Source organism: Ictidomys tridecemlineatus, chromosome 7 (assembly GCF_052094955.1).
Source record: "Ictidomys tridecemlineatus isolate mIctTri1 chromosome 7, mIctTri1.hap1, whole genome shotgun sequence".
NCBI classification, from domain to species: domain Eukaryota; kingdom Metazoa; phylum Chordata; class Mammalia; order Rodentia; family Sciuridae; genus Ictidomys; species Ictidomys tridecemlineatus.
Genome location: NC_135483.1, coordinates 79,698,319 through 79,710,455, shown reverse-complemented (window position 1 = coordinate 79,710,455; position 12,137 = coordinate 79,698,319). Strand labels below are relative to the sequence as shown.

At 33.4% G+C, this 12,137-nt stretch overlaps 1 protein-coding gene across 7 annotated transcripts in view; it reads left to right on the top strand.

Moving 5' to 3' along the window:
* Ube2v2 (ubiquitin conjugating enzyme E2 V2) overlaps positions 1 to 10,283 on the top strand; it is a 34,987-nt gene extending 24,704 nt beyond the window's left edge. For 3 of the 7 annotated variants that reach the window (XM_078017200.1, XM_078017201.1, XM_078017202.1), the window contains exons 3-5: positions 2,563 to 2,583; positions 2,793 to 2,918; positions 7,526 to 8,418. In XM_078017200.1, the coding sequence (XP_077873326.1) occupies positions 2,563 to 2,583; positions 2,793 to 2,918; positions 7,526 to 7,672 (294 nt within the window). In that variant the 3' untranslated portion in view covers positions 7,673 to 8,418. Of the gene's footprint in view, positions 1 to 2,562; positions 2,584 to 2,792; positions 2,919 to 6,756; positions 6,921 to 7,525 lie in introns of all 7 variants that reach the window. The other 4 variants (XR_013424003.1, XM_078017198.1, XM_005332322.5 and 1 more) reach the window with 4 other exon arrangements.
* The last annotated feature ends 1,854 nt before the right edge of the window (positions 10,284 to 12,137 follow it).

Sequence of the window (12,137 nt, the reverse complement as noted above, 5' to 3'; positions counted from 1 at the left end):
ATTTTTTAATATTTATTTTTTAGTTCTCGGCGGACACAACATCTTTGTTGTATGTGGTGCTGAGGATCGAACCCCGGCCACAAGCATGCCAGGCAAGCGCGCTACCACTTGAACCCCATCCCCAGCCCCATCCACAGCCTTTTATATTTCTGCTTTTATTTTTATTTTTTGGTGGTGCTGGGATTGAACTCAGGGCTTTGTGCATGTTAGGAAAGCACTCTACCAACTGAGCTATATCCCCAGCCCTTATATTCCTGTTTTTAAAATTATTCCATGGCTGGAGATACCGCTCAAGCGGTAGTATGCTCGCCTGGCAAGCGTGCGGCCTGGGTTCGATCCTCAGCACCACATACAAACAAAGATGTTGTGTCCGCTGAAAAATAAATATTGAAATTCTCTCTTTCTCTCTCTCTCTCTCTTAAAAAAAAAAAAAAAAAAAGATTCCTTAGAAAACTTGGAATGGAACCACCATTTGACTGAGCTATCCCACACCTCGGTCTATACCGAAAGGACTTAGCCACATCAGTGTTCATAGCTGCTCAATTCACAATATGAGTATATTCTTTTTTTAAAAATATATATTTTAGTTGTAGATGGACACAATACCTTTATTTTGCTTATTTAATTTGTTTATGTGGTGCTGGGGATTGAACCCAGTGCCTTACACTTGCTACGCAAGCTCTGTACTACTGAGCCACAACCCTAGCCCCATGAGTATATTCTTTTTTTTTTTTTACCCTTACAATTTATTTTAATTTTTTTTAGTCATACATGAGATACATGAGAATATATTCTTCTTTTTTTTTTTTTTGGCTTTTAAAATGCATATGGAGGTTTATTTCCAAAAATTCATGATGGTTCGTGATGGGGTGGAAGTGGGGTTGCAGATAAAGCAAGATGGCTGAGAATATATTCTTAAAGAAGCCTTTTTATAACATATGTTTGTTTCTGTTTTTCTAGGGTAAATTCCTGAGAGTAGAATTGGTACATTGTAGAGTTGGTGTATGCTTATTTTTCTTTATAAGAAAACACTAAATTATTTCCAGGTACAGCAAAGTGTAGGAGTTTGGGAGTTCTAGTTTTTTTTTTTTTTTTTTTTTTTAGATATCTCAGGTATTTTTAATATTACAGAATTTTTTGGGTGGGGGGGCTAGTAATTTTTTTAGTGTTCTTTTGTCTGGTGAATTCAGATTGAAGAACCACAGACAAGATGATCTCTTGAGATCTAATTTTAGTAATTATTATATCTATCTGAAATGGAGGGCATACTATTTGTTATTAAACTTGGATGAGTTTTATACATCTCTTTTTGAACATACTGAAATGTTTAATAACATTTGTACCTTGATTGTTGCATGCATTTTACATTACAGTATTTTAATGTTGCAAATTTTATATGCACTTGGGATTAGGGTTTATTTACAGTAAAGGAACCAGCTTGTGTAAGTAAGATCAAAAGAACAAATTAGCTTTTTTTTTTTCTTCCTGGTTTATATAGGAATCAGTAGGTATTGAATTTGTTATCCTGTTTCAGTGTAGACTATAAGTTAACCAAATAAAAGCCTTAAAAAAAAAGTTAGTAGACATAAGAATAAGCATTGAAGTGAATAATCTAGAAGCTTTAAGTCATAGCCTTAAAATGGGTGTTTTATAAGGCAGTAATATTAATTAAACTTAATATTTAAGAAACCCTACTTTAAAATTATGTCTAAGTGTAAACTTTGCTATTGGGTGCTGTGACACATGCCTATAATCCCAATTACCGGGAGGCTGAGGCAAGAGGATGCTGAATTAATTCAAAGCCAGCCTCAGCAAAAGTGAGATACCAAGCAACTCATTGAGATCCTGTCTCTAAATAAAATACAAAGTAGGGCTGGGGATGTGGTTCAGTGGTTCAATACCTGCTACTCCTCCCCCAACCAAAAAAACCCAAAACAACTTAGCTGTTGTATCTCTGATTTCAGATAATGATATTTAATGGAACAGTAATGTAAGTATAAGTAATTGGAGACTTAAAATAATTATGTTTTACCACTGCAAGATGGTATAATATGATTTTCTCCCTGTCCCTCTCCCTCTCCCTCTGCCTCTCTCTCCTACCAGGGATTAAACCCAAGGGCATTTAACTACTGAGCCATATCCACAGCCCCCTACTGTTTTATGTTTTATTTAGAGACAGGGTCTCACTGAGTTGCTTAGGACCTTGCTAAGTTGCTGAGGCTGGCTCTGAACTCCCAATCCTTTTGCCTCAGACCCCCAGGCTGTTAGGATCACAGGCATGCACCACAGTGCCTGGTGCTGATATTTTCTCTTTTACTAGAAGTTATTGATTGCCATTCTAAGTAGAGTGACCATAATTTGTTATCCAATCAGATCCTTTTGAGAATGAAAAGAGGCACTATTAGTAATTAACATTAGGTCACTAGGAATAAACAGGACTGTGTTGGAAAATGAGAACCTTTCTATATGTATGACACAAATCAAATAGTCCCTCCTTTTATGGTGTATCTTTTTTAGCAAATTCTAAATTTAAGTGGTTTTCTTTTTCCTTATTTGTCATAGGCATTGTTTATACCACAAAAAGTGAGTTCTGATTATGTTATTTTGTAGAATTATTTTAGTTTTATAAAATTTCTGCTTTTCAGTATGTTTGCTGCATTTTTTTCCCTAACTATTTAGACCAATTAAATGTAGAAAAATAAATTCTTAAATTTACTGTCATAGTGAGTACATTTATTCTTTATTATTTCAGGTATTATAATTATGATTATCTTTTTTCTTTTCCTTTTCAGACAAATTATGAAAACAGAATATATAGCCTGAAAGTAGAATGTGGACCTAAATACCCAGAAGCTCCTCCATCAGTTAGATTTGTAACAAAAATTAATATGAATGGAATAAATAATTCCAGTGGAATGGTAAGTTAAAATAGTTATTTTATATAATATAGTCAGGAGAAAGTTTTAAAGAACTTTTGTTTAGCTGAAAGACTAAAAAAAGGTGCTTGTCTCATATTATTTTTCTTTATAAATCAGTGTATCCTTAGAAACCTTAATGCACCTACCTAGGTAGATGTGATGATAACAGTTAATTGTTAAGATTTTATTGTTTGAATCTGTAGACATAGTTTGATTGAATCCTTATTTGTGAAAAGATGACTATTATTTCCTTTCTTTAGGGATAAGGGTACATTTATTAAGATAAAAAGGACTAATATTCACAAATGGTGTTTTTCTGAGAGGAAGAAGTGTGCCTATTGTAACAGTCATGGCTGAGCATGTCATGTTAAGCAAATAAACCAAAAGGACATGCTGTTTCTGACTCCTATAAGTTAATAGAAATAGCTGAATTTGCTATGTGAATAAATTCCTAGGTTCATTCTTGTTAGGGCCTTGAAGTCCAGACTGTCTTGGTGCCATGTTGAGAGCATACTTACATGCAAAATACATCTGTCTTAGGAAATAAGTTGTAGCCTTGATTTAGTTATTTGGTGGTAAATGCTGTAATCCCAGTGACTCGGTCGGGAGGCTGAAACAGGAGGATTGCAAGTTAGAGGCCTGCTTCAGCAATTTATCAGGCCCTAAGCAATTTAATGGACTCTTTCTCAAAATTAAAAAAACAAACAAAAAGAAAGGGCTGGGGATGGGGATGTAGGTCAGTGGTAAAGTGCCTTTGGGTTCAATCCCCAGTATCCCTCCCTCACCAAACAGCTTGACTTCTTGTATATTCCTTTTTACATTACTAACATGTTACTCATGTATCATCCATTTTGTGTCTCCCTCCATGTTTCTTTCCTATCTGCCATCTGTTAAAAACCACAGCCTTATCTTGATGCCGTTTTTTGTGTTCCAGCATTGTAGGATTTATTCCAGGTTTTTCTTTTTCATATTCCTCTTCAGTGTGCATATTTCTTTCCATAGCTCACTGAGAGCTCACAAGATATATGCTTGCCTGCATGTTACAAATCTACTGATAAAGGAGCAAGTTTTTCATTTCGCCTCAGGACTTTTGCACTTTCTGTTCTGTTCTTTCTATCTGAGCATTTCATCTTCTTTTTTTTTTTTTAAAGAGAGAGTGAGAGAGGAGAGAGGGAGAGAGAGAGAATTTTTAATATTTATTATTTTTAGTTCTCGGCGGACACAACATCTTTGTTGGTATGTGGTGCTGAGGATTGAACCCGGGCTGCACGCATGCCAGGCAAGCACGCTACCGCTTGAGCCACATCCCCAGCCCAGCATTTCATCTTCTGATCTGGTTAATCCCCTATGAATACTTCTGAGTGTAAATGGCACTTCCTCAGAGAAGTCTTTCCTGATTGCCTAATTTGAATTATGTCCCCTTTTACTCTATTGGAATCACCCTTTTATTCTTTTTTTAAAATTAATATATTATTTTTCTTTATTTTATTTTTGGTGATTTTATTTTTTCAGGGACTTTGTGCCAGGATCAAATATTTTTGGTGTTTTTGAAACATTTATAACATACAGATAAGTTTTAGAGAATGATATAACCAACATCGAGAATGATATAACCAACATCTATATATCTTCCACCTAACTCTGTCAAATTTTAATATTTATCTTTTTTGTAACTGATTTAAAAAAATTTTAATTCAAAAGGACATTCTAAAGTTAATTCTGTGTGTGGTGCTTTCCTCTTTCCCTGTCCTCATTCTGCGGTGGAAGCCCCATCTTTAATTTGGTGTTTATCATTCTGTACATAATTATCTTGCTTTCACTATGCATTTGTGTATCTGTGTCTGTGATTATATCACTTTTATATGGTATCATGTTAGTGATTTTCAAGATCATCCATGTTGAAGCATGCAAATTATAGCCCTCATTTTTACTGTTTAATATTCATTTTCCACTTTTAGGGTCTTTACATTTTTTTAGTTTACACTGAAAAGATTGCTACAATGAACATTTTTTTTTAATATCTTTATTTATTTACTTATTTTTTTATGTGATTCTGAGAGTCGAACCAAGGGCCTTGCACGTGCTAGGCGAGCGCTCTACCGATGATCCATACATAGCTCCAGTGCCCCTACAATGAACATTCATATACAAGTGTTCTTGTACCTTAGAATTGTACTGCTTAGGGTGGCATATTTTTTGACTTAGTTGTCTGGCTTTAACCTGTTGTAGATCTGTACTTTGTAAAACACAGTAAACATTGCTAGGAAAATGAAATTTAAAAAGATACACAAAATGAAAGCTCATATTTTTTACTGTTTATTTATTTATTTATTTTTGATGCCCAGGGATTGAAACCAGGGGTGTTTAACCATTGATCCACATCCCCTACCCATTTTATATTTTATTTTGAGACTGTCTTGCTAAGCAGTGTAGGTACTCTTTGAATTGCTGAGGCTGACTTTGAACTTATGATATCTTCCTACCTCAGCCTCCTGATCTGCTGGGATTACAGGCATGCACCACCATACCCGGCTATTATTGTATCTTTGCAGCAGTTTTTGAAATTAGTACTTTTCTTCCTTCTTGTATTGTTTTAACTATTCTGGGTTTCTTGCATTTCTGTATGAATTTGGGATCAGCTTGTTCATTTCTGAGAAATGAAAAAGGCAGTTAAATTTTTTTTTTTAAGAGAGAGAGAGAGAATTTTTAATATTTATTTTTTAGTTTTTGGCAGACACAACAACTTTATTTGTGTGTGGTGCTGAGGATCGAACCCAGCGCCGCACGCATGCCAGGCGAGCGTCCTACCGCTTGAGCCACATCCCCAGCCCAAGGCAGTTGAAATTTTTATAGGAATTTTATCTGTACATTAACTTGAGGAATATTGTCATTGTCGTACTACTTTATAGTTCTTAATACATACGTCTCATACTTCTTTTGTTAAATTTATACCTGTGTATTCTTTTGACCCTGTATTAAATGGCATTGTTCTGCTAGTTTTTATTTTATGATTATCCATAGTTTCTTCAGTGGAGTCTTTAGAATTGCCTGTATACAAGATTATGTCATCTGCAAATAGAGAGTGTTTTATTTCTGTCTTTCCAAGCCAACTGCCTTTTATTTCATTTTGTTACTTAAGTGTCCTGTTCAGTATAGTGTCAAATAGAATTGATAAGTACAGACATCCTTGTCTTTGTTCCTGATCCGAGAAGGAAACAGTTTATCACCATTAAGAATGATGTTAACTGTGATTTTGTAAACTCCCTTTTGAGAATTGAGGCAGTTCACTTCTATTTATAGTTTCTTGTGTGTTTATATCATGAAAAATTGTTGGATTTTGTCAAATTGTTTTTGCACATACTAAGGTATAATCATAAATATTTGTTCTCTGTTCTAATACATGGTATAATATACTGATTAAAAATATATTTAAACTGCCTTGCAATTCTGGGATAAATTCCACTTGGCATATAATCTTGTATATTGTTCAAGGAAAGCTGTGAGAACTTATGGCCTCTGGGGTCTTTTGTAAGCCTGTGCACAGCTCTATATTTGCATGTAGTCTTCTATATTTGTAGGCATATGTTGGAGCTTTTTGGTGCCTTTGTGGACATCTCATGTTCCAGCTTTTCTGCTTACGTATTTTGGTCATCTTTCCATTGGTTATCTTCCAAGTGGTTATTTATTTTTTAATTTAAAAAATTAGTTGTAGATGGACATAATACCTTTATTTTATTTATTTATTTATTTATTTATTTATTATCTTTTTTTTTTTTTTTAAAGAGAGAGTGAGAGAGGAGAGAGAGAGAGAGAATTTTTTTTAATATTTATTTTTTAGTTCTCGGCGGACACAACATCTTTGTTGGTATGTGGTGCTGAGGATCGAACCCGGGCCGCACGCACACCAGGCGAGTGTGCTACTGCTTGAGCCACATCCCCAGCCCATTTATTTATTTTTTTAAGTGATACTGAGGATTGAACCCAGTGCCTCACATGTGCTAGGTGAGCACTCTACCACTGAGGACCCCAGTCCCCCAGTGATTATTGACAAACACCCAGGGTGGGAGGTGGGGAAAGATAGGAGGGTCCCAATGGGTGAGTTCTGAAGTCAGATTTTAAAAAGCTTCCTGAATGGTGTTTTTAGGAAATAACACTATCCCCAGATAAATGTCAATACCTGACAATCAGGTCTTTGAAGAAGTTTTAGCCCAATTTAGTCAATCACAGTGGAAGGCTAATGGATTACATTGGAAAGAAAAGTCTGAATGCAGAGATCAGATTAGAAACTCTTATCTGAATTTCAGTTTGAGTTAATTTGTCCAGATTTTGGGTAGTGGCCTTGGAAATAGAAACTTTTTGACCTTATATCATTAAGAAGAAACTTATAAATATTTTTATAAATTAGTTATTTAGTATAATATTTTAAGGAAATTCCTGTTAAAAAAAGAAACATTTTCCTAAATTTTGTATTAATTCTGAACCTGTAATTTTATAGTATACTTTTTGAATCTATAATTTCATTATATAACATTCTTATTAAAGCATGTTTAAAAAATTGGTGCCATAATACTTTAAACTTAGAAGTTAATTGTCCTTTTTCCTTTCAGGTGGATGCACGAAGCATACCAGTGTTAGCAAAATGGCAAAATTCATATAGCATTAAAGTTGTACTTCAAGAGCTAAGACGTCTAATGATGTCCAAAGAAAATATGAAGCTTCCACAGCCACCAGAAGGACAAACGTACAACAATTAATTTTAGTGAATCTCAAACTTGTCTTAAATCAACAACCTTCTACTCATATTAATGTCTTGATTAAATATCACAATGCAAAATTACCCACACATTAAGTAAAAGAATTCCAGCTGGTAAACATGACCCGGACATTTGTAAGGATATATTTAATATATGTACACCCATTATGTTTTCAGGTAACAGGAGGAAAAATGCAGCACAATTTTTCTTTCTTTTGTTAAGGCACTGTCATTTAAACATGAACCTGGAGTACTCGAAATAGAATTCAGGTTTACAAGAGGAAAGCATGGCAAGAAGTGTCAGATGCATTGGAAACTTGCGTGTTTCTGAAAAGTAAAATCTCAAGAAAGACAAACAGAAATGGCATGCTTTGTCCATCTTGCTTAGTGAAAGAGCTGCAGTTGAAATTGTTTAAGTAGCAGGTACAATGAATATTGTCACAAATTGTGGTAATTTTTGAAGCGGTGTGGGTGCTGACTACTAGTAGTATCAAAAATATGTTCAGGATTGTTTTGATACCTGTATTTATAATAAAAAATGTTGGGGGGGGGTCGATGGATTTCTGTTAAAAGCTGTTCCTGTGTGTTACATGTAACAAGGTAAATATTTGTTTACAGTCTTTGTTTAATAAACCATGCATTTAAGTTTAAGTGAAGTCAACAAAAAGGAAATAGGTGTATGGATATGTGATTTTGAGATTAAAGTTAGTCTTAAAATGTAAATAAAATGTGGAACGTGTCCTCAGAGACTGTGCCATTTCTATTATATTAATGTATATGTGCAGTACCTTGCCAAGGTGGCAAAAATTGGAATTATTGTAGCTTTTCATTCATATACACCCTTTATTATTTATCCTATTTTGTATACTTGTGAATTGGGATTTTCAGAGTATCTACTTTAAAAATTACATAATTAGTTTAATTTCTATTTCAACAAGGAGGAATCCAGGTATTATATTTTAGATTTGATTTTACCAGAAATAATATAATTTAGAAGATCTTTGAATTTTAGTGATTCGTATAGAATTACAGGTTGCAAACTATTCAAACACATATTTTTTTTTCTTTATAACTTTTTTCTGTGAAACTTTTAGTTAATAGATTGAACTAATTGCAGACATTTCCTCCTCAAGTTAATGCTTTTAATACTAACCAGGATTAATATATCTATCTCTGTACTCTAACAAATATGTAACCCTGAAGATAGAAACTCATTTTTGTCTGCTTTTACCAAAGCTACATGAAGTTTCAGGTCACTGTTTTCACTTCCAAGCACTGGGTATAATGTTTTGTTGAACATGTTGTTTTCTTATGAATTCACTGAAGCATATCAAAGGCAGTCAGATAGGCTCCTTTCATTTTGGCAAGTTTAATAATTTGTCTCACTCTCAGCCCAGAATATATAGGTAAACCAAAACCATGATTGTCAAAATATCAAGTTATATGTTCAAACTTTGCTAACATAGTAAAGGAAAAATAATCAACTTTGAATTGTTTTAAAAGTATTTGAAATATTTTAGTTACTCTTTTTTTTTTTTTTTTTTTTTTTTTGGTAATGGGGCTTGAGCCACATCCTGAGCCCTATTTTGAATTTTATTTAGAGACAGGGTCTCACTGAGTTGCTTAGTGCCTCACTTTTACTGAGGCTGGCTTTGAACTCTCCATCCTTCTGCCTCAGCCTCCAGAGCTGCTGAGATTACAGGTGTGAGCCACCACACCCCAGCATTTTAGTATAACATTTAGTGTAGGGATAGGGATAGATGTCTCAAACTTACCCTGATGTTTTTTATTAAGCTCATTCAAAGTTAAAGCCTTGAGCTATCTTAATCACTAGTGCATTCAAGTCCGTAATAGTTTATGTAAACTTATTATTTTCAACATGGCTACTCTTTTAATTATCAAAGATGTCTTAAATACTTTTAAAATGACATGTGAAGAACATACATATAAATTAGAATGTGTAATTTATTAAAATAGACCAAATGAATTGTTACCTTGGAATAGTCTTTAAAGTTTTTTTTTTAATGGTTAAAGAAGATTAAATTGGATTACATTGACACTTTGTAGAGTTTGATGGTAACTGATGGTATGAGTCAGTCTAATAACTTCCACTTTGAAAATATGTCTTGTCATATATGGAAGCTAGTAATTTTGATTGCTGTTGGAAAGCTGAAGAACTCATGTCCCCCTTCCTTGCCCCATATCCATCGTTGTGAAAGCTGCCCCCACCTTTAGTATATGTTGTCAGTCAGCCCTATAATGTTTCCCTTCCTTTGTTTTTTGGGATTATGGATCTCTGCAGAAATCTGCATGCCAATTAACTAATTTCCAAAGCAGAATCCATATTGCATGTCTCAATCAAGATGTACATGGCAATCTAAGACACTGATTGGTATGAGTTAACATAGAGCTGCTCTAAATTATAGTAATATTTCTAAGATAGCAGTTTTGAAATAATTTTTCCTTTGTTTTGTAAAGTGGCGAAGGTTGTAGGAGTTATGTGATATCACCTTTCAAATGAACTGTAAAATTGCCTTAGAAATTTGTTTAAAAGGCTAGCAAGTAAGACCCTTGAAGATGATCACATATTAATAAAGATTATAAAAATAAAATTCTTGTCCTGTTAGGTCAGTGTTATGCTTTAATGGTTTTAATTACTTAATTAATTTTCAGAATTGATGATTAAAGTTTTTTTTTTTCTAGCATTTTAAAGTAATGACATTTGTTTAGGGGTTTGTGCGTAGCCTTCTAGGATTTTAGACATAAATATTTGGAAGGATCGTCAATGGCATTTAAGTTTTTGGTTGTGAAAACAAAATTTATAATATTCTTTAAAAGAATTTATAATATTTAGAGCTTGAGTACTTAAAGAGTGAATTATTTGACTCATGGTTTATTACTCTGAATTTCTTAATACTAGTAGATTGATTTTAATGTTAATTGCCACTAAATATATATATATTAGTATTAGTAATTACATGTGAAAAATATTTGAAAATTTAGAGAACTGCTGGAAACTATTAATGACTTATTAGGTTTGGTGTGTATAGCTTTAGATGGTTCTGATAGGTACATCATTGAACTATACAGCACTGAACTATATATTTGATCTAAACCATGTCAGTGAACATGTGATTGTGTTCTTGTACATCTTAAAGAATAAAAATACTAATGATAAAGGATATTATCATGCATAATAGGATTTCAAGAGGTATTTAAGGATTTTTGCCCCCCTAGATTTTTCCTGTTAATAAGTATACTTTTTGGATATATAGGGAGAGTCATGCCATCATTTATTGTGGGGAAGGATATAAAAGAGACTGATTTTGCTTTTTTGGTATCCATATAATTTTCCTGCACCAATTTGGCAAATTTGATGGATTTTGACAAAAAGATTCCAGCTTCTCAAGGTTCTAGAAAGGTGTACATGTTTTGTAACCAGAAACACCAAAATAAGAATGGACATAGTGTATTATAGATTGATAGGAACGTTAGTGGTTAATTTCCACCCAATACTGAGTTTATTAAAAAGAAGGAATATCTTTTATGCTAAGTATGCCTTAACAGAAGTTACTAAAGAGTAGATGGCAGTCTTAACATAATTCATACTGAAAATATTGGTTATTTAATAATACTGTAGAACGTCAAAAATTAAAATTCACCAAAAGAAATTTCTGAAGAGAAAATTATTGAAGGTATTGGATAATACATAAAATAAGTGACAAGTCAAAACCACCTTTTTGTGAAATAAAGCAGTTTTGAGAACTCCTGGAATGAATAATGTGATTTTAGAATAACCATCAGATAGGAAGAGGTTGCCATGGTGTTTGTATCCTTGGTAGGATGTTCTCATTTTAAAAAATTCCCCAGAGTCAGAGTCTGCTTGTCTAATTTTTTACATGTGATCCAAGACCTGAGTTCTTTTTCCTTCATGTTTGTTTATAAAATAAAAGCAAAACATCTCACTTAAGAAAGTGGAAACTTGGAAAGATTCCTTTCTAAAGAAATGCAATGTAAGAGTTGCGAAGTGATCCATTTGCTGTTGAATGTAGACTTACATGAATTCTTTTATCTGGTCTTTGTTCAGCAGTGAGCACCTATTAGAAATTTGGGGAGCCGAAGGATTGTACAGAAATAAAGTTAATATTCTCCTAATAGTTGACACAAAGAAACCATAACAGAAATCTGGGGTCAGTAAATAAGCAAATTCTTGAATATTGGTAGTGAATAATAATAGTTGATCATATTAAGTATATAAGCCCTAATGTAACTATCAATTTCATTGAGATATTCACAGAATTGAAAACTTGGGGGTTAAAAAAGAGGTAGACAATGCATAATTGTATTTATACTAAGTGAAGGTCAAATAATAAGGATGTTGCTCATTCAGTGCAGTAGTTGAGCAATTTATGAAAAAATTCTTCAACCCTTACAAGGGGGCACTCTTAACAATTGAGTCTGTGTTC